Genomic DNA, 26,651 nt, shown 5'->3' on the forward strand with positions numbered 1-26,651 from the left:
GTTCCTTGCAGAGACCTTTGAATCCAAATATTTGAATGTTTCACTGTGAATGAGAATATTTGTCTTCTTGGGTTTGATTCGCCTGAGCTTCGCTACCTGTTGTTTTGCAAACTTCCAATTTTGCAGCTTCCATTAAAAACAGAGGATCATTCATATTGACACCTGCCTTTGGGGACAGAACTGCTGGGAAGAATGCTGAGATTCATGAGAAAGAAAGGACACAGATAGGGAATGCAGCAGGAGGTGGGGAAGGGGCGGAGGGTGCAGACCCTCGTGTGGAAGGATTACAAGGCGTGTGAGGGTAAATTCCCTTGATCTTCTGGGAAACTGCCCGCGGTGGGGAACAAAACATTGCATTCTCGGAGCTCTAGCCATCATTCTGGGCCTCACGGGGTAGCATTTATGGAAGAAGAAAGTTTAGGAACAAAGTGGAAAGAAACTGCCTTTGAAGAACAGCTTAAATCTTGTTAAGCTTGTCACTAGAGGCCTCTAGAATAATAAACCAGGAGCAAACATCAACAGGAATTTTCACAACACATGCTGGACGCTGACTCCAGCTGTTGCTTTCCTCACAGACCCAGAGGCTTTGGGGAAATGCACTCTAAGTACTCTTTTGGCTAAAATAATCTGCAAAAAAAAATCCTGTCCTTGCAAGTGGCACGAGTGTTTATTGCCAAACAGCCCATCCTTCAGAGGATGAAGTGGGACAGAAAATAGTGAGGACACTAGTAAACAGCTTGATTTGCCTGGGCCGTAGTTCTCCTTTTCTTGCTCAGGTTCCAGAGTCTCCACCCTCATTAGCAGCCATGCCTCACGTGTTGAAAGCTGGCTGCTGGCTCTTGGAAAATAAGCATGCTACCTACTTGCTGGGTGGCGGTGGGGGGGTGGGGTGGGGGGTGGGGTCTAACCCTGCTGGACCAGGTGTGTAGTGTTAATCTGGAGTTTTCCTATGATGAGCTGGCCTGATGGTTAAAAAAAAAATTCTTTGCATATAAATATTGTTTTCTTGGGAACTTAGGAAAAAGTAATAATAGATTGTGTATTGAGGCAAGCAAATAGAGAATCTAGTTTTTTGGGGGGTTTTTTTGCAGGACGCGGGCTTCTCACTGCTGCGGCCTCTCCCGTTGCGGAGCACAGGCTCCGGACGCGCAGGCTCAGCAGCCATGGCTCACGGGCCCAGCCGCTCCGCGGCACGTGGGATCTTCCCGGACCGGGGCACGAACCCGTGTGCCCTGCATCGGCAGGCGGACTCGCAACCACTGCGCCACCAGGGAAGCCCGAGAATCTATTTTAATAGTTTAAGGAAGATTCAAATAAAAGGAGGATATCCAGATTATGGTTGACTCACATTAGGCTCTGTAGCCAGGCAGAACAAATACAATTGGAAAACTATATTAACCCTAGAGTTGAAGGAGTTTATTTCATGACAATTTCCTAAGAAGCGACTAGCTCACTTAGACAAAATAAGTGACAGATGGACCAAAACCAACTTCATTATCGACTGTTTCAGCTTTGGTTGAATTCTTTCCAGTTATTTATCTCACAAATATTTGTTGGGCCCTTACTATGAGGTAGACACTATTCTAGACTTGGGGCAATTAAAGATGAAAAGAATATTTCCTCTTAGGGAGCTGACAGTCTAACAGACAAATAGCTCTACAAATAAAGACTACAGACAAGAAGATAGCTCTTAGAATAGAGGTGCAGGAAAGCAGGATAATGACATGATCAGATTTGCATTTTAGTTAAATCCTTTTTTTTTTTTTTTGTGGAGGGAGGGTTTTGAGGTCAAGGCTAGAATCAGGGAAACCATGATGATGTGAGAAACGCTGAAAGCTTTCTCATGGCAGTGGGCATGGAGAAGAGGGACAATTCAAGAGCTTTTAGGAAGGACCATCAACCACACTTGGTGATTGGATTGGAGGGCAAGGGAGGAGACGAGGAAGGTTCTAGACTTCTAGCCTGGGTGCCTGAGTGGATAATAATACTGTTTACTTTGATAGTGACTATTGGAATAAGAATAGGATCGGGGAAAATAAAATTAATTTTGAATTGTCAGTTTGAAGAGTATTTATCTGGATGATGTTTTCTAGGGGGCGGTAAGGCTCAGAGTTTAGGAGAAGGGCCAGGCATGGATGGAGATGGAGAATTCCCAGTCACCGGGATACAGATGGCTATGGAAGCCGTGGGTTCGGTTGCCCTTGCCTGAGGAAGAGAGATTTAGTCATGATCTCTTAGAGCAGTGTGCCAGAAGACATGTGAGTCAATCTTTGAGAGCCATTAGATTACGAGAGCCCTAGGGAACATGGCAGGACACCTGGTTCCTGAAATGCCCCTAGAAGAAGTGGAAGAGCAGTAAAGGGATTGGAAAACCATTTTCTGGAGTTTTCTTTGTTCTTTTGTAGCAGTCACTAAATGGGCAGATTTAGGTGTCTGCACATTAACTTCATTTATCCCTAACCTTCTTTCTAAGAACCTTTATCCGTTTCCTAAGTGTTTTCTTGAATTCCTCTTCATGGTACATGTGGAATAATAACAATTTTGTATTATTTTTGAAAGATGAGAATCTTTTGGGCACAGAACACTTATATTGAAAGTTTAGGATGAAAATGTTGCCCAAGTGCTGTTAGCCCATTTTCAAAGGTGCTGAAATAAAAATTATGACTCCAAAAATCGAGGTTTAGCCGTTCATGGATTCCCGTTATTCCCATTTGACTATTTTCTGACGTCACGAGATGAATCGGGATAGACGATATGAATGTGTTTGAAGCCCATGCACTAGGTAGCACGCCAGACTGCACACTTAACTCATTCCTTCTCTGAGTGCAGGTTTCTTTTGGTGCCAGCTAAACGAGAGGGCGCTCCCACAGTTCTTCTTGGGTCCATGTCAGAAAAGCTCAGTAAGTGTGAGCCATCCATGATTCTGAAACCTTCTTTTCTCCCTGTTTGTTACTACTCTCCCTTGAAGCAGTATTCCCTTTGTTCCAGCACTTACAGAAAGCTATGTCTGTTGACCATTCCTCTTCGAAGTTTGAGTTGCACTGAAATATTTATAGCGTGTAGACCAGCACTTGAAAGGGATTTTGGTTTCCGTAAGGTGTATCTTTTGACTGACTGAGGCCTTTTGATGATAAGAACTCACAAAAAGTTTCAGATCAAGGGTGGCTTAATTTAGGGAACACCTCTTTGACATCTGTCAGCCATTGAAGACTCATGAAAGCATTCATCTCCTCCTTCCTCTGGATGAGACAACAGTGGGTTCTGGGCTCTGCCACGTGCTGGCTGTCGGGGGGGCCGACCTGGTGGTGGGCTCAGCTCCGGCGCTCAAGGTGATTTTGTAGACCCCTCGGGAACCGGGAGGGGAGCGCTGGGCTCCATGGGTCTGAGTGTGTGCCGATCGGTCCCAGGCTAGAGGTGGCAACAAGGGGGCATGGCGTTTGGCAATCCAGGAGCCAAGTGGGTTCCCTGGAGGGTGAACTCAGAGAGAACAGGAACCGCTCTCGTGCATCCCAAGATCTGCGGCCTGGCACATTGGAGGCCAACATGCATGGCTTGTGGCAAGCTGAGCAGCAAATAGCAGTAGGCTGAGTGACGAAGGAGCTGCTTCAAGGGAGAGCAGTGAAAACCAAGAAGAAGCGAGGAAAGGAGTCCCCAGCACCAGGCTGTTCTTGTGGAGCGGATGTATCTTTTCTGCTCCAGCTGCAGATGTCAGGGTCACATCTAGATTCTACAAGGATCTAAGATAAACTATGATATGTGGATGGGACTGATCTCATTGCTGCCTTTTTTACTGTGATGCCTCCTCTTGGTGATTGGGGTAACCAAAATATTCTAAGTAAGCGATTAATTTGAGGTTTCTTGAGACCAAATAGTTTGGTGTCTTAAAAGCATAAGCCATGGGTGGCAGATTGCTTTTGAATGCCAGTCTCTGATCTCTTACGCTGCCTCTAATTATGTAGTAGACCTGGGAATTAAAAAATGACTTACAAAACAGCTACAGGATAAAATACCATGTGGTCATTAAAAAAAAAATCACATTTTCAAATGACATATATTGACAAGGGAAAATTCTCATTGTGTGAAGAAGCAGGGGTCTATATCTTGACACCTATGGGGGCCCAAATACTTCCTTTTGAATAAATGAACATTTCGTAGATGAATGTGGGAAAAGCCTTAAGTCTGGGCAAAATTATGAGTCCATTGGTGAATATGGCTCTTTGTCTCTTGAAGTGGAAAATCATGGACTAGAGGTCAAGAAATCTGGTTGTCGTCCGAGCTTTTAACCCTTTTGGAGCTGTTTCCTTATCTGGAAACTGAGGTAATGGTCCCTAAGGGGCCCTTTTGGGTCCCACACATGCCGAGTTTTGATCAGGGACTCTGGACGAAGCAGCTCTCATTGAGGAGGGCGCCGCAAGCAGGTCGCATGTGGTTTGCATCGCTTCGTCAGCGAGACTTGATCACCCTTGACCTCCTATGGTTCCCCATCATTTTCTGTGACCGTCTTGAGTTTCCACCTCCTGAGTCACTCCTCGCTGCTGCTGTGTAAAGAGGCCTCTTGATTTATTAATCAATTAATCAGTGCACGCTGAAGAGCTGTTCAGGGTAGTTAAACAGGGAAAACAAAATGCTGGAGCCAATAATCAAGATGGATCATAATTAAGGGTGACCCTCCCACCGCTGATCTCCCTTCCCACCCACAGCTCATCAAACTCCAGTCAGCCCCGATGGGGTTTCCACCCCAAAAAAGCTCCAGCACATTTCGGAAGGGAAGCTTTTCTTCCAATGTCCTAAGGAAAACAGGCCTTGAGATAACCCTCATCAATTACCTGCAGCAATTGTGGAATCTCTAAAGTTCAACCAGGTCCCCAAAATAACATAGTGGCTCCGTCCATATATGCAGACACTGTCCTCTCCTGTCTCCATTTCCCTACACAGAGTCATGGAGTTGGAAGGACCTTACAATAAAGACAGGTCATGGCCTTGCGTGACAGATGAGAGGTTCAGTGAGGCTAGGTAAGTTGTCCAAGGTCACACAGCTAATTGGTACCAGAACTAGAAGCCAAATATTTTGATACCCAGTTAACACACCTACTGCTTATTTCTCTGTGCAGTCTTGCTTTCCTATAAAAACTAAAGCAAAGTAAATGAAAGAAATCATCCTCATTAAATTCACTTTCTGATTTCTTTTAGATAAGGGTTTCTGAACGAAAGAGTTTTTAATAGTTTTAGATGAAGTTTCTGGGGAAAAGTATCTTGGACTGTTTATCAAGGAGACATTTTTCTTTTGATGGATCAGGATATCGGACACATGGGTACAGGCATGGCCAGCCTGCCGTGGGGCCAATGGTAAACAGAGTGAATCTGTAGGGGTTTGCTGGGCTGCTGGAGAGGCTAGATCTCTGGTCCAGAATCTGTTTAGTTTGGTTTTCTTCCAGTGGCACTTAGCGCACGGTGTTAATGAGGCTAGGATTTTCTTAGAATAGAATCTCTGTTCTGGGTCACAAGTAGTACCTCCACCTGCTGCCAACTTTCCGTAGTTCACGGGGGCCCACAATGCATTGGTCCAGAGTGACTGCACTCACCCCTGCCAGGCCTGGATGACCATTTGTGTCTACTTAATGACCACCTTGGGAGCATCCAGCTATAGCTATGATTCTTTAGTGGACACGAGGGGAAGAATCTGGAATGTTCTTATTTGTCTGGCCAGGTAAGGAGGATGCTTAGAAAGCTTTTTTTTTTTTTTTTTTTTAATTCCTTAAAGTCTCCACTATAAAAATCTTACATTTGTTGGGCTTCCCTGGTGGCGCGGTGGTTGAGAGTCCGCCTGCTGATGCAGGGGACACGGGTTCGTGACCCGGTCCAGGAGGATCCCACGTGCCGCGGGGCGGCTGGGCCCGTGAGCCATGGCCGCTGAGCCTGCGCGTCCGGAGCCTGTGCTCCGCAGCGGGAGAGGCCACAACGGTGAGAGGCCCGCGTACCGCAAAAAAACAAAACAAAACATCTTACATTTGTCAAATGTGTTTGTCAACTAGGGGCTCGTCTGCCAATCTGGCTGCTCATTTCTGCTGGATGTCAGTCAAACAGTCAAACTCTTTGGGTACACCTAGGGCTTAACTCAGAAACCAGGCATCTGAATTGCGCTTACCAGCCTTGATTGATAGACTCTCCTTATTTTTTTGTTTGTGTGTTCTCCAGGATGCTGCTTTCTCGGCTGTGATTCACGACAAGCTCCAGGTCCCCAACACCATCCGGAAGGCATGGAATGACAGGGACAACCGCTGTGACATTTGCGCCACACACCTGAACCAGCTGAAGCAGGAGGCCATTCAGATGGTGCTGACCCTGGAACAGGCGGCTGGCAGTGAGCACTTCGATGGCTCACCTGGCTCGCCCCCAGCCCTCTCCAACATCCCCACTCCGGTGGGGTCCCGGCACGTGGGGGGGCTCCAGCAGCCCAGGGATTGGGCCTTTGTGCCCACCTCCTATGCCTCCTCCAACTACACAGCCCTCATCACCAGTAAGCATAGCAGCAAACCCAGCAGCCTCGGGGTCAGCAATGGGGTGGAGAAGAAGAGTGGGTCTCCAACCCACCAGGCCAAGGTCAGCCTCCAGATGGCCACCAGCCCCAGCAATGGGAATATCCTCAACTCAGTGGCCATCCAGGCTCACCAGTACCTGGATGGCACCTGGTCCCTGTCGAGAGCCAACGGGGTCACCCTCTACCCCTACCAGGTAAGTAGCCTCCGAGCAAGAAAGGGCTGGGCTGGCTCCAGTTAAAGCAGAGAAGTGGGCAACACTTCCTGTCTCTACTTTGTCCTCCTGGGAACTCCCCTACTCAGAGCCTAATGTTTCCATGTAGCCCTGCTGAACAATGCTAAATAGAGATAAAGTATATGAGGAACGAGTGATCCAAGATAGCACTCTGTTTCCATCGTCTCTACCCTCTGAAGGAGAGGTCGACACCCTTCCTAATCTCTCCCAACTTGAGAGACCTTAACCCTTTTCTATTTGCAACCCACCTTAAATACTGTGGGATTAGGTAACGAACCGCGTGTTCCCCTTTTCTTATTTTCTCTTCTCAGTTATTTAAATTAGCATGTACTCTCAAGTTTCCCTATAGAAATAAGAGAGCAGGTCTTAAGTCTGCCAAGGAATCTAAAATATTTGTCTTAATTTTGCTCGTGTGAGTTTTCCGTTGGAAGAGGGTTGGCTTTACCATACGTGTTCTCTGTGTCCCTTGAGTCACTCATGTGGGAAGCAGCAGAAAGTGTTGACTGTCTTTCTGGGGTGGAGAGGTGACCAAGGTCATAGAGTGTATTAGCTGGGGTAGGTAATTGGGGCGGCAAGTGGTCTCGAGTTGTTTCTCGCTTGTGTCCCTGTCGTATGGGGTGTTTGGCGGGTGACCTTCCACTCTGATATCGGGACCCAGCCTCCTTCATCTAGCACATCACCCTTTTCCAGAGGCCTCAGAGTCTTCCACCAGACCTTGTACAACCAGCCAGGAACTGGAGGAAGAGAGAGGATGGAGGATCTCACAGGGACATGTGGGGACCCAGCCTGGAAGGGGCAAGAATTCAGTCTCCTGGTCGCACCTTCTCTCAGGGGAGTCTGGGCAGGCCGATCTGTCCATATACCCAGGAGAAAAAAGGAACACGCTGAGTGAACACATAGCATAGTTTTTGTTTCATGGGGCAAGGGTACCGGGAAACATAACTTGAGTTATGAATGTGGCTGATAAAATTCCTGGTGCAATTTCTAGAGTGTAGAAGGGAATATAGATTGTTTCTCTTGATACCTTGAAAGAAAGTGGGGAGCGTAGATCATTATCTTAAGAAGTTAGCGTTCTTGGGCTACCAAACTTTTCATTGCCTGGATGCTTTGTAGTTTATAAAATATAGAGCACACATCATGTTGTTTAACCCCCCAGTAGGCCTGTGAGGTCGGCCCGGCAGATGTTAGATCTTTCTTTTACAGGTGGGGATCAGCATGCTTAGAGAAATGGAATAATTACCTGTGGCCGCAGAGCCAGTGCCAGACCAACGCCAGCTCTCCCCGGCGCAGGAGAACGGCTCTCCCTGCCACGGCTGCTTCCAACTTTCTTAGCTTACTCCAGAGCAATCTCCGGTCCACATCTCTTCCAGATATGGTTTCTTTTCAGAAACCATATGGTATACCGAGGGAGAGGGCTCCTCTTTTGACTTGTGGGCGCCTGGCTGCCACTTCACCTTTGGACAGAATTTTCTGGGTTGTAGATATAAATATAATGAGGAACCACTTGCACCCTGGTTGGGGCTTCATAGTCTAATGCTTGAACGTAACCATCTAGGGCAGGAACAGAATAGCTGCTTTCCGTTGCTGAATAATATGCCTTTTTTTTGGTTTGTAGTTTAAAAATAGACAATTCTGAAAATAATAAAAAGAGAATACATGTCTGTTGTAAAATAAAATTTAAAAAATATGAAACAGTTTAAGTAGGCCTTTAAAAATCAACATCACCCAGAAATAGACTACCTAACATTTGGGTGTACTTCCTCCCAGGATTTTCTACACATGCAGTTTCTAAAATTGTGATTATGTTCAATTCTCTGATCTGCTTTTCACTTAATATACTAGGGGCATTTTCCCATGCCATTATCTACTTTTCTAAAACATGATCTTTAATGGTAGCCTAGTATTCCATTATATAAATACTACCCATTATATGAGTATGCCCTAATTTATATAACCAAGCATCAATTATTAGAGTTTAGGTTTTTGCTACTATAAATAAAATGCTCTGGTGCACATCCTTCTACGCAGCTCATATTTTCTACACATCCTGGGCTGTGCTAGCCACATACTCATGTTACACAGACAACTCACATTTCACCTTCCACCTCCCTAGAGCACTTGTAACGTGTATCAGGTGCTAGTTAGAAGATTCAGCTGCTGCACAGCGCTGATGAGTGAGGACAGAAGAACTTGGAACTGGTGCTTTCATATAAAGTATTCAAAGTGTGGGGAAAGTTTCTGTAAGGGGGAGAGTTGAAGATGGAGCTTAAAAGGAAGATTAGGGAGTATTGGTACATTTAAAAAATTTGTGCAATAATTCTTTCTGCTCCTCCTTTTTTCCCCCTACCTCAGATGAAAAAGAATTTCCTGTACAATAACAAACGTTTATTAAGCTCTACCAAGTGCCGGACACTATGCTATGTGTTGGTGGGGGCTGCTGCCATGGTCTGGAATCCCAGGCTCCTGTCCTGTGACCCTTAGGGGAGGAAGCAGGGGAAGGGTGCATTGTGTTTTTTTTGTAAATTTATTTATTTAATTCTTGGCTGCGTTGGGTCTGGGTTGCTGCGCGAGGGCTTTCTCTAGTTGCGGCGAGCGGGGGCTACTCTTCGTTGAGGTGCGCGGGCTTCTCACTGCGGTGGCTTCTCTTGTTGCGGAGCATGGGCTCTAGGCGCTCAGGCTTTGGTAGTTGTGGTGCACGGGCTCAGTAGTTGTGGCTCGCGGGCTCTAGAGCTCAGGCTCAGTAGTTGTGGCGCACGGGCTTAGTTGCTCTGCGGCAGGTGGGATCTTCCTGGGCCAGGGCTCAAGCCCGTGTCCCCTGCATTGGCAGGCAGATTCTTAACCACTGCGCCACCGGCCAAAGCCAGATACAAAGGTGATTCCCGTAAGCCACCAACCTGAGATTGCCCTGGGTAAATTGGATTGCTTCTTTCCAACTCAGAACAGGCTAATTTCTGCATTTCCCCTGAGCAGTAGTTAAAGGGATCAGAGGAAATCTCTCTGGGATCAAGAGATTTGGTGCCTGGCTGTGAACCAGTGTCCCCGTGTCATGACTATGTCTTCCTGATGCCCTAGAGGGGGGGCTCTGGGTCTGGCTAGACTGAATGGCTCCTGTTACGGACATCTCCCGGCAGTAAATATTCTGCAGTTCACAGTCTGGCCAGCTCAGCAGAGATGGGTGACTGCTCTGAAAGCTGACCTCACTTTTCCTGCTCACCCTTACTCCCATATCCCTCCCCACAGAGAAGATGGCCCTCTGGCTTAGTGCCAGAGCTGTTCCCTGGGCAGAGAAGCGTCTAGACTTTGTTGCTGCCACTGATGCTGCTGTGCACCAACAGACCCGGAGCCTGTAGAAGCAGGGGAGAAGAGGACGCTGCCCTTCCGCCACTTAAGTGCAGGGAGGATGACAAAAATGAGGACAGGCTTTGCAATAGTGAGCAGGGTAAAACCTCTGTATGGGCTTCCCTGGTGGCGCAGTGGTTGAGAGTCCGCCTGCCGATGCAGGGGGCACGGGTTCGTGCCCTGGTCCAGGAAGATCCCACATGCCGCGGAGCCTGCGCGTCCGGAGCCTGTGCTCCGCAACGGGAGAGGCCGCAACAGTGAGAGGCCCGCGTACCGCAAAAAAAAAAAACACCTCTGTATGGGTGATAGAAGGGTCCCTCAAATCCCTCAAGTCCCCTGTTTCCTACACCACTGTGTAGCAGTCTTCGAAGGCTGCAGTAGGAAGATTTCTTGATTCTCTTTTGCTGTATCCTTCACGTTTCTCAGAAACCTCCAGAAAGAGTGGGAACCTATAAGCATCGCAGATAAATATGAATCTATCCAGAGAGGTAAGAAAAATAGTAAGTTAGGAGACACTGAGATTATATCAAAAACGGCAAACAAACCACAAAGGTAATTTTTCATTAAATATCACAGCAAGCTGATTTCACAGCAGTTGTTAAGATGGACTGTTTCAGAGAAAGACTTTCTTTTATTAACTTGCAGACATGTAACACCATCAATACATATATATGGAAAGCAGAGAATGCTCTAGAACTTTCATTTGATCACATGAGTTTTGACTTTGAAGAGACATGTCTGGATTATTTTCTTGTAGTTCACAACAGATTAATGAACTCTTTTGAACGACAACTGCTTTTGCCTGATTTACATTTATTATAGTAAGCACGTGCAGGGAAGACTTTACATAATGCTCCTAATCACAGAACGCTGGTGATTACTATAGGATGGTAATTGCCTTTTGCATCATGGTGGGAGGTTTGGAGATGGTCCTGCCTAGTTCAAGTCCATGGCCCCACCATCGGTTGAACCTCATTTTAGTAGCTTAACATTTTAGTCTATTTCCTTATGAGTGAAATCCCTACCTTGCAAGATAACATGGAGAACAATTAAGAAAAAAGTATGAACGTATTTTGTAAACCGTAACACAAGGGAACAGCTATCAGCTCCCTCATTGCCAGAGGAGAAACCCAAGGTTGAGAGATTGGAGGTTTCTTTTGGGTAGAGCTTCCTGACTATGTTTGATGTCTTTTGCTCATTGAGAACATAGATTTCATTTTATTCTCCTGTTTCTGACAGCAGCTAACATATAAAAAAATGGCTGCTCGTTAGGGAAAGCTCCAATCTCAAGGAAACACTAAAGTTGCTTCTCCTGACTGGCCTTAGATTTAGGAAAAAATTCCAGGCTATAAGACCTATCCAGACCTCAGGGTTTTTGGTGGAAACCACCAGTTAATTGGCTCCAAGCTAATCTTTAACCTGAAGTATCTTAATGATAGTCAATAAATCCTTGGAGGCAATGAAAGTAGTCCAGGTGGCTTTTTGATGTCCCCCTCAGTACAGGGGCATTTGAAAGCGTAGAAGAACTTTATTTTATAGGACTTTGATAAATTGAACTTGTCAAGAAAATTCGAGAAGATGTTAGATGAATACGTAAGTAATAAATCCATAATGAAGCCTTAATGTGATGAAGTATTCAATGTGCATTTCTTGATTTGAGGGAAAATGAGTTTGATAAAAGTTATTCTGCTTTCTCAGACAACACCCACTGGAATCAGTGTTAGAGATAATTCCAGGCTGAACTCTGGCTGAAGTCAGTGAGGGATTGTCTTAATTATATCTTTAGGAATTAATTGGTACCATGCGGTACCTATAAGCCTTGCTCTCCAGAGGTCAGAAGCCATGGGAGGACTTGGTGCTGACCCTTTTATGGAGGACTTCCAGGTGCCCTTGGAAGAGGGAGGTGGACTCTGACACTCACTAGTGGTCCCGTACCCAGAGGCTTTGCCTGTGATGGATATGTGGAACCTGGAAGCACACGAGTAGTACAGCTGATGCCTGCGGGGTGAGGTGCATGTGTGCTCCTTCCTCACTGAGCCGCTTTTCACGAAGGAGCAGGGCAGGTGTTTGCAGTGTGTCAGGAGTGGAGGATTCCCATTCACGTTCTTTGCAGCCCTCCAGAGCTCAGCTGCCTGTTCCTGAAATACGCAAAGTGCCCTTCTTGGGCCAGCCTGAGTGCCAATTTGCTGCCCATCTGCTGCTGCTCTGTCCAGCTAGGCCAATAGCATAAGATGTCACAATCTTTTAACATCATGGGTTTTTGTTTTTTCCTGTTTATAGATGGCCAGATGAGTGTTATTTATCACCTTTATAAATTCTGACAAATGCTGAACACAAGAAAAGGAATCAGTTTGTATATGCAGTCATGGAAAGAGCATTTCTCAGGAATATGGTGCTCAGGGTGAAATTCCAAAAAAGTCATAACCTCTTATAAATACGGGCAGGGCCATGGGCTGAAGGGAACACCCAAACTTCATCAGGAAATTACAGAAATGTTTTTTATCTGGTCGTTTACTTGGGTGGTAGGCTGAATAAGGGCCTCTCAAAGATGTTCATGTCCTGAACCCTGGAACCTATGGGTAGGCTACCTTACAAAGTAAAAGAGGTTTTGCAGATATGGTAAAGTGAAGGATCTTCAGATGAGGAGATCATCCTGGATTATCTGTGTGGGTCCAACGTAATCATAAGGGTCCTCATAAAAGGGAGACAGGAGGATCAGAGTCAGAAGGAGCAGATGTAAGGACAGAAGCAGAGGTCAGAAGAGAGAAGATGTAAGCTTGCTGCCTTTGAAGGGGGAGGAAGGGGCTGTAAGCCAAAGAGTGAAGGCGGCCTCTAAAAAACTGGAAAAACCAAGAATCAGATCCTCCCCTAGAGCCTCCAGAAAGAAGCAGCCCTGCAAGTGCATTTTAGATGTCTGACCTCCTGAACTTTACAGAATAGAGAACAGATGTGTGCTGTTTTTCTATGCAAAACTTTCAGTAATTTGCTTCAGGGATGGGCATAGGAGATTAATAAGCATTTGGTAGCTGAAAAGCTTGGTAGGAGAAGCTAATGAGGTATGCAGACCGTGGAGCTGCTGTGGAAGCCTGCAGGATGGCCGAGAACATGGGCTTTTCATCCCGTACAACAAGCTGCGTTACCCAGTGGATCAGACAGTACATTAGCAAGTCAGATTATTTCATTTGGGTGCCTCCACAGAATGAGAGGTTACTCATACTGCGCGGATGATTTTCAATTGTCTCAGATTTCCCTATTGTTATAGCATCATAATAACAAGCACATCACAGCCACTCTCCATCGGGTAGCTAGTAATTACCGTTATGTAAGTATCTCATATGTTGAAACTGCAGAAAACATTCGAAGCCGGGGGTGGGAGCGTTGGGGAGAGACTCGGCTGGAATATCTGTAGAAGGAAGCTCATCTTCTCTGTAGGGTCTGTTGACCAGATTGTAGGGGTTTCATAGAACTGCCCCAGTATTCCTTCTTATGTCGTCTGGTGTTTCGAGGGTTCACATGAACTTGAAAGTACCTTGAAAGTTGCAGAGCAGAAGGTAAGTGTTAGTTGCTATCATTTTTTAATTTGGTAGGCAGAAGACAGCCACTGGAGATCTCAGAGCAGGAGAATGGAAAGATCTCCTTGCTTGACAACAGGAATTCTCAAAGTTGGCTGCATGCTAGAATTGCTTGGAAGCTTTAAAGAAGAATATCAGGGCTTCCCAGGTGGCGCAGTGGTTGAGAGTCTGCCTGCCGATGCAGGGGACACGGGTTCGTTCCCTGGTCCGGGAAGATCCCACATGCCGCGGGGTGGCTGGGCCCGTGAGCCACGCCGCTGAGCCTGCGTGTCTGGAGCCTTTGCTCCGCAACGGGAGAGGCCACAGCAGTGAGAGGCCCGCGTACCGCAAAAAAAAAAAAAAAAAAGAAAGAAGAATACCAGCGTCTAAGCCACACACCAGACCAATTAAATCAGAATATCTCAGGCGGGACCCAGGCTTTGTTTTAACTGCCAGGGCAAAGAACCACAGCTTTAAAGAACAATTTATCTGGCAGTGGTGTAATAAGTGCAGGGAAGGGAACAATGAAGATGGATGGATAGATAGATAGATAGATAGGTAGATGGTTTATCAGTTTCCTAGGGCTGCCATAATAAAATTACCACAAACCAAGTGGCTTAAAATAACAAAAATTTATTGTTTCATAGTTCTGGAGGTTAGAAGTCCACAACTGAGGTGTCGGGAGGGCCGTGGTCCTCTGAAGGCTCAATGGGAGAATTCTTCCTTGTCTTTTCCAGCGGGTGTTCTTTGGCTTGTGGCTGTGTCACTCCAGACTCTGCCTCTGTCTTCACGAGGCCTTCTCCTCTGTCTCTTCCCTCTTATTAAAAGGACACTGGTCATTGAATTTAGGACCCACTCTAAGGCAGTATGATCTCATCCCAACCCTTCACTAATTACATCTGTAGAGACCCTAATAAGGTCACATGCTGAGGCTCTGAGTGGACATGAATTGCGGGGGGCGCTTGTTCCTCTCACGACATATAGATAGATGCCACGTAGATGCCAGACAGACGGACGGGTGAAAGGTGAGGGTAGTGTTGAGGAGGTGAGCACACCCATGCTCCTTCCTTGCTGATCCACTTCTGAAAAAGGAAGGAGGTGCAGATGTTCACAGATGGTCAGCAGTAGAGCACTCCCGTTCTGTTCTGTGGAGGGAGAAAAATTAAGGGAAGGGGAAATGATGCAAAGGGCAAAGCCAAGAAAGTGAGAGAAGAGTCGTATCCACACACACCCGTATCCAGATGGAGAATACCTCAAGAGTCAGGTGAAATAAAAAAAAAAAAAAATCCACACATGAGTTTTTTTTTTGTGGAGTAATAACCACCTCCTCTTCTGAACTTACATACTACCTTTAAAGTCAGCTGTGCTTTCACAGCCATAGGTATAAATGTAAATAGCACTTCCTGGAGCGCCTCCTGGGGTAGCTCAGCTCACGCTGAGCACCTAATTTGACTAGTGCTGGAAAGGTTCTGTTCCTTTTCTACTGACCAAGCTGATCGTTTGGTTTAAGTTGGTGGAATGGTCTGTGTTTTTGTTTTTCTCCTTCAGAGGTATTTCTAGGCCCTAGAAAGAGGCTAGAAATACTGAGTAAGGTGCTATGCTGCTTAAAAGTGTTTCTTATTCTCCCCTCGGTCCTTTGTGTGCGTGGGAGCTGAGAGGTGTGGGAAAGTGGTACTCTCTCTCAAGCAGAGGGGACCTGACTCACCCTGCTTCTCCAGCTCTCCGAGACCAGGCTGGGGTGGGGGGCAGAGCTGAGGATTGCTGCGCGAGGGAAGTGACATCATGCCAGAGAGAAGATTCCCTGGATGTGACCCTTTTTCACAGTTATCTTTGTTTTAGACAGCATCTCACCTCCTCTCCCATTTGGCCATCCTCCCCAGCCCTGGTTTCCTCAGGCAGAACACTCGCTTTCTCTATAGAGTTAAGGAAAGGAACCAAGCTCACTGTCCATAGTGAGCTACCCAAGGGGGTGACAACGGCTACTGCTTTTTTTTTTTTTTTTTTTTTTTTTTTTTTTCCGTTACGCGGGCCTTTCACTGTTGTGGCCCCTCCCGTTGCGGAGCACACGCTCCGGACGCGCAGGCTCAGCGGCCATGGCTCACGGGCCCAGCCACTCCGCGGCATGTGGGATCTTCCCGGACCAGGGCACGAACCCGTGTCCCCTGCAACGGCAGGCGGACTCTCAACCACTGCGCCACGAGGGAAGCCCAGCTACTGCTTTTTTGAAATGACAAAGTAAACAGATTTTTTTTTTTTAGGAACTCTGAGGCTGAGTTTATCCAAGTCTCAAACAATGAGGGACTAGATGTTGGGTCACGCTAGATTTGCAGTTCATGCACCCGAAATAAAAGTCCAGCTTCCTTGCCTACTGTGTGACCTCGAGCAGGCGTCTTACTATAGTGTGTCTCTATCTTCTCCTCTGCAAGGTGGTCCGTTGCAGAGCTGTCATGGGGATTATATGAGATGATGTATGTGGAACACTTAGCATCGTGTCTGACACGTTGGTGACCCCTCCGTGAAGGGACTTGATACTTGAGGGCATCTCCTCTTGGTCAATGCAGATTCCCCAGACTCAAGACTGAATGGAATCAGGGCCCTCTTTTCCAATATACGAACCAGTGGTGGATAAAAAAACAAGACCCAAACCATACAATGATATTAAGCTCATGAAATAAATGTTACCCCGTAACGTCAGCCACCTCCAAGTATTTACCAGAAACCAGCTTTCCGTATGTGCACCACATCTTACACGAGAAGGTCATATTCTAAACAGGATGATCTCATCCCACCATTAGTGAGTAAATTGATAAAATATTGAAAGGCCCATGGACCCATTTTTCTCCATTTTTGAAGACCTTTTGAAAGGAGGAGGGGCGGCAGTATATAAACATGAATCACTTAAAATTCTACAGAGTAGTAGAGGGTAGCATTTAAAATAATTCAAAAGAGTAATATCTCATTATTTTGGAGTTAATGCCCATTGAAAGAACACTTTGAAATAGTCCTCGGGTCTCTCATTCTTGCTTTCCTTAGTTTACACCTTTGGTAAATGTAATTGTAATACACTTGCATTCTTATTATTCACTTACATCTTTATTTATAAAATACGTTTTTCTTTTTCTTTTTCCGGTACACGGGCCTCTCACTGCTGTGGCCTCTCCCGTTGCGGAGCACAGGCGCCGGACGCGCAGGCTCAGCGGCCATGGCTCACGGGCCCAGCCGTTCCGCGGCATGTGGGATCTTCCCGGACCGGGGCACCAACCCGCGTCCCCTGCATCGGCAGGCGGACTCTCAACCACTGCGCCACCAGGGAAGCCCTAAAATACGTTTTTCTTTTAAAAGTATTTTAAACTTATTACATAATTTGGAATCTTCAATAAATTGGAAACTTCAAGTCTGCTCTTTGCCTACCCCACCGCAGGCACACACCTAATTAATTTTAAATTGAGATTTTACTGTGCTAACAGTCTTCAGCGTGACAAATTAGCATGCTTCTGTCTTGTGGAGTATTTGTGAAGATTAGTTAATGAGTCATATATTTCTTATGCCTAAATCATTCCCAGGGAGTAATTTAGGTGTTTAGGAAGCGTGTTAGTTACCATTTTTAGGACCCTGGAGACCATTTAGTGCATTGCTGCTGCACCAGTGGCCTCAAGGTGTTAACACACCCCTTCGGAAGCTTATCCATGACACGTTCCCCTTTTGTTAAAGCAAACAGACCCCAGAGACCCTAGTGGAAGCAAGATGAGAAGGCTGCCCTTGTGAATTACAGATGACAAACTGAGGCCCAGAAATGTCAAGTGACCCGCCCAAGGTTACGCGAGCACACCGGAGCTGGGATTCAAACTTTCCTTTGCACTGGCCCCTCCCCCCAGGGGAAGGGGCCAGCTCCCCAAATTGGTTCAACATTCCACATCCTGGGGAGAGCCACTCACAGCACACTCTGCGAACATTTCTTTGGGGCAATTCTGAGTCACTAGGACTTGCAAGTCCACGTTCATGTTGTATTGCTCTGCACAGTCACGTAGAAATAAATACCCTGTGTTACGTATTCTCGCTGGGAGGTGGAGAGGCCGGTGGGGACAAAGCTTGAGACAAAGATGGGCCAAAAGCAAACAAAAAAGGCTGTGGGAGCAATGCTGCCATCTAGTGAGACATGTTTTAGCTCATCTGAGAGACAGACTGAACACGCCTAATACTGGGAATCTCACCATGAATTATATTAATTTCCTAAGATGAATAAGAGGCAACAGGGCCCTTTCCTTGTCAACAGTGTGGTCTTGAACGGAATAGTATATGTTTAAACTCAATGTCCTAACACACATTCTTTAGAAAGGACCCCGTTGGCCAAGATCTCCAGTGAAGATGGAACTCCGTTTGGGGTAGTGGACAGGGTGCCCAGGTCTGCACGGAGGTCTGGCTCACCTGCTTATTAGCTGAGTGACATTTTGCCACATAAAAATATCAATATCTCCTTTTATAGTATCTCTCTTCTAAGAGTGTTTTAAGGATTAGGTTCATTCATTCTAATTTTTTTTTTTTTACTTCTAAGCACTGGATTTTAATGAAATTTTAGGCACACACACACACCCACACGCACACAAAATGAGATCCCATACTGAGAAATTCTACAAAATCGGCCTGATCGACTATTCATACAGCATGACTCTCTGCCTACCTGCAGCCTAACAAGACATTTGAAGGTGAGGTAGACATACCTGGAACAATGCACATAAGCCTGAAAAAAAATGGTGGAACTGGTGGTCAGAAGACTGAGGCATCCCTGTATCTGAGCTCAGATTCCAGCAGTCATGATATGATGACCATCTCGAACACGGCTGTTCTGCAGGGCTCACTCTGTAGCTTCAAGATTCATTCAGAACCCATTTCAGCTAAGATTGTGTATCAGAGTTTTTGTTGAAGACAACAGTTTTCTTGTTTTCCTCTAAGGACAGATTGCACTTTTTCAACTAAGTAGCGTTTTTGGTAGAATGCTTCAGTGGCGTAGGTGCTTTGAGGGATTAATTACTGCCGTCAGGTTAGGTGGACCACTCCCTCCAGACACGCTGTTCAAAATTCAGGGCTGAGTCCACCGTTTATGAAACTGGCCGTTTAGAAGCAGCAGCCATGTTGTTGAGTCCCTTCGGAGGTAAGAGACGGACAGAGAACAGGGAAATGAAAATTCTTGTCCACAAGTAATGAGTAGAAAAGATCGATGGGGGTAGCTGGTGCTTTGTGGAAAAAATGAGGGGCAGGGGACGCTGGCCTCTAACAAGGGTAGTTTCGAAGCTTTACTGTTCTAGAAAAAGGGCAGCAAATCCACTTGCTACCGAGGAGGGACACTGATTGGTTGCTGAGAGTGTGGCTGGTTGGCTAAAAAGGGCAGGAAGAGTTTCAGCCATCGAAATGACCTTTGCTTTGGGGACCGTGGGGACGGTAGAGTGCAATGAACCACAAATCTTAATTCCGTCTCCACTTCTGCCACTTACTTCATGACCCTGGGCAGTTTCTCCATTTACAAAGAGGACAACTGGAGCCCCATTCTACCCTCAGCTGTGTCAGCCTGTGAAAAGACAGCTGAGCTTTTAACATTTCACACTCCCCTAGCGGGGTGCTCATCCTTTTTCTGGGTTGGTTTCTCTCCAAAGTTATCAAGTTCACTGTCTCTCAACTTGCAGTTCAATATGCACATATTGAGCCGTATGTGCATGTTATTGATTTAGTTTCATAGTAATAAGAATAATAATTACAGCTAACACTTAACTGAGTGCACACCATATTCCAGGCACAGTGCTTGCTGCAGAGGAATCCCACACTTCTGAACTCCGAAAAATTTAGTCAACAAATGTGTTATTCAGCATGTACTTAGTCATTCGTTGGAATTAAGAAGTTTGGTAGATAGCATTTCTACAAGTTAATAATATAAGTTTTATATTAATAGTAAACTCGATGAGGGAGTTCTGGTCTTATCTGATTTCAACATTAAGCAAGTCCTATCCTGACGATTGTCCTTATTTAGTGACTAGTCTTTGGTCTTCATTCTCCTCACCTCGCCCAGTGTCCCATCTCTCTTCTTCTTTCTTCCTTTTTTATTTTAAATTATACAATCACCTCTTGAGACTTCTAAGACTTAATTACTTAGGTTAAAAATTATTCATACGTTTCCCCTCATTCTACCCTTATATTTTCATTTTAACACAGTTTATTTGCGTCCCTGAGAAAGGGTGGGCAAAGGGAATAAAAGGACTTGCAGTGAAAATCAGTCAATTCTATCACTTGTTAGCAATTTATAGAAAATATTTGGCAGAAAAGGCAATGGAAACTAAGATGGACTAATTAGAAAGGAAGTCACATATTTAAACATCACAAACCTTTCAACCTCTTCAAAGTAGCTGCTAACTTGTAATTATGCAATAGGCTCAGTGGAAAATGAACCAACACAGCATTCGGGGTTAATTGGTGTAAATGTATTAATTACAGAAACTACTCATTAAATGTTTTATAAGGTATATATGTTCCTAGCATAATATCTATTGAATACACATACACTGAATATATATATATATTGTAAACATGTAACACCTATTAGAACCAAGTATTTAAACTCTCTCGCATACTGTTACTTCATAGCACCCTGAATCTACACCCCTGCTTGTTATCATGAGGAAGGCACATCTGGGGACAGGATTACAAGAAGGTGGAAAGGACAGCAGATATGTGAAGCCACAGTGATATCGTGAGAACGGTGTGTTGCAGGCTGGTGAAGAGGCAGAGGACCGAGGTGGCATTGACAATGGGCCACGTGTGGGCTCCATTCCTACACACTACGTACAGGGCCCTGGTAGTTGGGCAATGAGAAGCCACATGTAGATACAACTCTTTGGGTAGTAGGGTAGCGATGCTACTGCTAACAGGGAGAGAGAGGGAAGTGGGCAGACCACTGCTTTGGGAGGTGGTGAGGCCCGGAGAAAGATGGCAGCAGAGGGCTTGGGTGAGGGATGACTGATTCCACGGATGTTTAGGATAAAGCCCCAAGACCTTGAGGACGGTGGGACAAAGAAGAGGATAGTTGAGGAGGACACCTGGGTTTCTGCGTCGGGTGCCACATGGTGGTGAGCTGTTTACTAGTTCAAGGAAGGCTGAAGGGGTGAGGCCGAGGGAAGACACAAGAAGAGTTCGGGTTTGAACACCTGGGCTCCAGGATATCTGTGGGACCCTGGTCCAGAGGCAGATGTGAATGAGAGTCGGCAGGGTTAGAGGCAAGGCTGCATTGTGTCTGGGAGGTAGGTACAGATGAGGCTAGGCCGTAAGAGAAGCTGGAGAAGCTGTTTCTTCCAGAGCCCAGGTCTTCTGGCTTTGGTCAGTGTCTTCTCCACGGTACTATTCTGTCGTGTCAGTCCTAGACATGAAAAGCAGGGTCATTATGTTATAACCACACTGTGTTAAGTCATACATTTATTCATCCATTCAGCAAACATTTTTTGAGCCAGACACCATACTAGTTCCTGGGGATACAAAGCACAGTGCTTTAGATAGCTGAGGTAGGGCTTTGCCTGTTATCAGTGTGTCTTGGTGTAGGAGGTCAGTGAGGGATGATGGGCTGTTCTAATTGGCTGTCCTTTACCTGCACGTGTGTGTGTCTGTGTGTGTGTGTGTGTGTGTGCATGTGTGTGTAGGGGGGGCAGCCAGTAGTGTTCTTTTTTTTTTTTACATCTTTATTGGAGTATAATTGCTTACAATGGTGTGTTAGTTTCTGCTTTATAACAAAGTGAATCAGTTATACATACACATATGTTCCCGTATCTCTTCCCTCTCGCGTCTCCCTCCCTCCAGGAGTGTTCTTAAAGTGGCACTGAGTGACTCCTGTGGCCTCGATGGTGGGCAGGCTCTGTGACCCTAACTACTGGGCGGTGGGCCCAGAGGGCTCCTGACACCCAGCTGGGGTGCAACTATGGAGGAAAACTAGACCCTGACCACCCACAGTGCAGAAGGATCTCACCCTCACCCTCCTCCACCCTGAGCTTGGTGTCCATAAACACTGCAAGGGTCACAGGGATCCCACTAACTGGCTTCACTACCTGTATTAGCACTGTTTCCTACTTTAAACAACCTCCTTTTTAATGCTGTCCGTTGATAAGATAAGTGATGAGTAACTTCATCAGCTTAACCTATGACAAAAGTCACGAATCATTTTGTCACTCTCTGATCCTGGGAGGAGAAAGACAGTTCAGTTGAACAATAGATTCAAGTCAGTATTTCCTTTCATTCAGTGTTCTGAGACACTCACAATATGCCAGGTATCAGGGACTGGGATGTAAAGATGAGTGAGGCTTAGAGCACAGCTCTCTGACGAAGGTCAGACTGGGGTCAGTGCCAGGGCAGAAGCAGAGGCGCCATGCTGTGGGAAAACAGGGTGGGACCCAGATAGGAATTCCATCCGGGTATCTGGAAAAATGCATCTCAACATTGGTTATTTATATAGCTATGGATTAGGTGAACTGTTTATCTAACTGAGCAGTAATCCAGAAATAAATAGTAGATGTTGTATTATTAGAGGAAGTAGAGGTATAATTACCCTGTCTAGCTCTTGATTCCACCTTTAGAAATATCTCTCTGCTGCCCTTGTCTGCGTGTATTATCAGCAGGCAGAGCTGCCCTGACACCTCCCCCCGAGGGTAACTGGGTGCCGCTGTGACCCTGTGCAGGCAGGGCAGAATGGGAAGGCACCAGAGATCTAGTCCAAGTCTCACTTTTCTCCCTCATCCGCTTCACCCAACCTCTGGTTATTCACCCAGGAAATGTTAAGAGTCCTGGGCTGCAGTTACCAACTTTGGTCTAATATGTGCTTATATTTTGGGGGCTCGAATAGGCCATTTTGAACCCTTGAGTTAAAAGGTCCTCTGGTTCCATGCCGCCCCCTTCAGACACTGAGAAGCAGATCAGTTACCGCTCTTCCTGGTGAGTCTTCCATGCTCATCTGTATGAGACCAAAGGTGTGACATGGAAACTATGGTGACTGAGATGTTCTGGCACATGAAGTTCACGTTTAGTGTTTGGGGAGAATTAATCTTACAGGACAAAGGCCCATGATCTGAACATTTTAGTATTTTTATTGTAGGATTAAAAAAAAAACCCACCTTCTGACAAGATTTACATTATAACGTTCTGGATCTATACGTTTTGAAGAAGTAGAAAAGTAGATAAAGTAGCTCACACTGAAAATAGTTTTCCTCGAAAAATAAGACTAAAGTGATTATTCGAATAATGCACTTTTAATTACTGAAGAAAAAACAGCTACTTTAAATGCCCAGTCACATAAATGTCATAGTCCTGATTTGCCCAGATTTGCTCTTTTTTCTCTTACCTTTCACATGTGCTGCTGTTAGCGTTTATCGCTGTGTTTGGAAACTGCCAGGGTAATGACTGTGTTAATTTATCTGGTCCAGTGTATTTTCACCAGAAACAGGAGCGTGACTGAGTCGTTCCTTCCACATCTCTCTCCCGCCTCCCCTGGAGAGGAGTGAGTTTAGTCATCATGGAAAGATGGCGCTTGGGCTGTTCTTTCTGGGGACAGGCTTACCAGCCCTCCTCTCATATCCTTTCTTCACCGTTACGAATCTAACCTTTCAATTCCATTCGTCCAAAATTGTACTTCTGTCAGGAATGCTGCTCTAAGTCTGTGTTTATTCTAGGAGGGAAGATAGCCAATCAACGGGTTGGTTCTGAACCTTGGACCTGACCACAGAAAAGCTACCGTGGGGTGTGAAGTGTGCCCCCGTCCCTATAAGTCTGTCTCTGTAAGTTGACCCTGGAACAGTGAGCATTGGGGAAGAGAGGCAATGACCCTGTTTGAGTGAGGCTTACAGTCAGCAAGAAAGCTTAATCCAAGGAATGTCATTTCCTCTCAGATGGGGGAGGATTTCTATTACATCTAGTGTTTAATAATTCAAGAGTTCACACTGTCCACTCTCAAAAAAGCTCATCTTCGTGTATGCACATTCACACGTGCACACAAGCACACAACTCTCCTGGCAGAACTGGAATAAGTTATAACTTATCTACCTTTACTACTAGAATTGGCTGACAAAAGAGCTATAGCTTATATTATATCAACATTAAAAAAGAAACGTTTCAAGCTCATTTTACATAACCATGATTATCCATTGAAGGGGTATTCTAATCCTTTGAGTATCTGAAGCAGTAAATTATGTTTTGAAAGAATGCTTAAATTACTTACGATGTTTAAATTTTTTAAAAAATTGTCTTTTTATCCGTTTTTAAAATCTAAGTTATACATGCACATAAGTTAAAGGGTTAAATCATTTGACAAGACTTGATATGAAGGACACCAGTCCACCACTGGGAATGCAGTGGGCATTTCCTGCTTCCATTAATATTTATTTCCATATCCTATCATTCCTATGTTCCTACTAACTTGACATAGTTAGTTGTAGACTACCTATTACAGCAGCTCTCAATGTGTACTCTGTGGACCATTTGAGTCCCAAGATCCTTTCACTGGGTCCATGAGTTCAAAACTATTTTTATGTAACATTCAGACATCCTTTGGCTTTTTTTTTTTTACCGTGTGGACATTTGCTCTGATGGTGTAAGACAACGATGGGTGAAACTGCCCGTGTCTGCGTGAATCAAGGCAGGGGCACCAAACTGTACTAGTCACTGTATTCTTCATCTTTTAATTACTGAAGAATTACAATCACACATTTGGAGGTTTTTTTTAAAGTACATTTCCACTTAAGAATGTCCTTGATGAAGCAATAAAAGTGATTAATTTTATTCAACCTAGAAATGTGTGTTGAAATGTGAGGTACTTCAGTGATGTACAATGGTTGTCTCGGGGGGAAAACACTTATGCAATTGTCTGAGTTGCAAGCTCCTGGCCTTTTTCCCCCTGTGGAACACATTTTTACTTGAAAGAATAACTGACAGGCAAATCATAGTTATTCAGACTTAAGTATTTTGCAGACATTTTCTCAAAAATGAATGCAAGGGCTTGCTATTTAGAGGAAAACAACTGATGGGCTAGGTTTGCCAGTGAAAAACTTTGAGCTGTCAGTTGAAGGCTCAATTTTGGAAAACTGGATTTTTCCACCATGAGCCTTGAAAGCTTCCCAACACTTAAAGACTTCTCTGATAAGATTAGTGGTGCTAATAACAAATGTGATTTTTTTATATTGCATAATAGAATGTATCAACATCTGGAAGATATGTATAACTCAGTAAATCAGTATTTTCCAAATGACCATTGCATTATGTTACAAAATCTTGTAACATTATGTCCATTCAAAGTGCAAGGTAGCCTAATGGATTTTAGTACGACAAAGTACTAAATATTTATCAATGGAATTTCAGATTGCTCATTTCAGTGAACCTTTAGGAAACCACCATTTGTCAATTTTTAGTGTGGTATCAGAGAAGAATATCCACAATTATCTGAAAAGGCTATTAAAATAGTCCTCCATTTGCCAACTTTATAGCCGTATGAGGTTGGATTTTCTGCATATGTTCAACTGAAACAGCATACCCAGACATAATCCACAAACCATAAGCCAAACACTAAAGAGATTTGTGAGCTAGTGGGAAGCAGCCGCATAGCACAGGGAGACCAGCTCGGTGCTTTGTGACCACCTAGAAGGATAGGATAGGGAGGGTGGGAGGGAGACCCAAGAGGGAGGGGATATGGGGATATAAGTATACGTATAGCTGATTCACTTTGTTATACAGCAGAGACTAACACAACAATGTAAAGCAGTTATACTCCAATGAAGACGTTAAAAAAAAAAAAGACTTGTGAAAATGTAAATCAACCTTCTCGTTAAATTTTTTAACAAGGGAAAATAAATCTATTTCATAAAATATGTTACTTATGCCAACATATAATGAGCTTATTGTTATTTTAAAATAAATAAATGCATATATATTTTAAGTTTTAGTTTAATTTCTAAAATGGTGAATATTGATAGTTTTAAGAGAGAGCAACCTGTCTAGACTGTGCAGGTCATAAATCTGGGAAAGAAATCTTGAGCAAGATGTCATGATCATTTTAGCTGATATGTTTGAACATTTTAAGGACAGAGTTATAGAACACAGAGGAGAGTTTGGGGTTGAATTAGTGATAAATACACGGAAAGCTAAGCAAGTTGAAAAACAGAAATATTATGCAATAAAAGAAAGCTCTTTGGGATCCTCAATAATTTTGAGATTGTAAAGGGTTCCTGAAACTGACCAGTTTGAGAATCACCGACCTATTGCTTAACCACCGAGGAACATGAGGGTTTAATCCTCTTTCACCACCACCCACCCGACTCCTACACCACAGATATGCTCACTTCTTGTCTTCCCATTGCTCCAAAATTTTGGTTCAATTATTATGACTATATAAAGACTGTATAAAGGTATTGCTATGACACAGAAAGGCTGTCTGCAGCTGACCCATAAAACTGTGATGACTTTTCCTTTAAGTATGCAAGTGGGGCAGATTTTTCGATCCTGTGGGTCTGAAACATCTCTGTTCTTTCTTGACACTTGATTAATAATTCTTGGCTGGGTAATAGAGTTCTAGGTTGGAAGTCATTTTCCCTCAGAATTTTAAAGGCACTCTCTAATGGCCTTTTGGCTTCCTGTGTTAACGCTGAAATCTGTATCTTGATCGTTTATATAGAACATTTCTCATCTCTCTCTGTCTTTCTCTTAAGAAGCCCTTTATCCCTAGTGCTGTGAAGTTTCACAGAGATGCATTTTGGAATGGATCTATTGCTGTCCGTTGTCCTGGCGCCCCGTGGGCCTTTCCATCTACAATCTCATGTTGGCCTCTTCTAGGATATTTTCTTTAAATATTTCTTTGATAGTTTTCTTCCCCTCTATTTTCCTTGTTTATTTTTTTCTGGAGCTCCTATTATTAGGTCTTACGGTCTGGTTTAAAAAAAAAATTATGTTTGCTTTCCTATCTGCCAAACTCTTCTTCATTTT

At 44.7% G+C, this 26,651-nt stretch overlaps 1 protein-coding gene across 1 annotated transcript in view; it reads left to right on the top strand.

Annotated features, from left to right (window-relative positions):
• Positions 1-26,651, top strand: part of KIF26B (kinesin family member 26B) — a 500,879-nt gene that overhangs the window by 185,081 nt on the left and 289,147 nt on the right. Inside the window, exon 3 of the mRNA XM_049713434.1 lies at positions 6,196-6,732. Within this exon, the coding sequence (XP_049569391.1) occupies positions 6,196-6,732 (537 nt within the window). The remainder of the gene's footprint in view (positions 1-6,195; positions 6,733-26,651) is intronic.

This window comes from Orcinus orca, chromosome 1, assembly GCF_937001465.1.
Source record: "Orcinus orca chromosome 1, mOrcOrc1.1, whole genome shotgun sequence".
Taxonomy (NCBI): Eukaryota; Metazoa; Chordata; class Mammalia; order Artiodactyla; family Delphinidae; genus Orcinus; species Orcinus orca.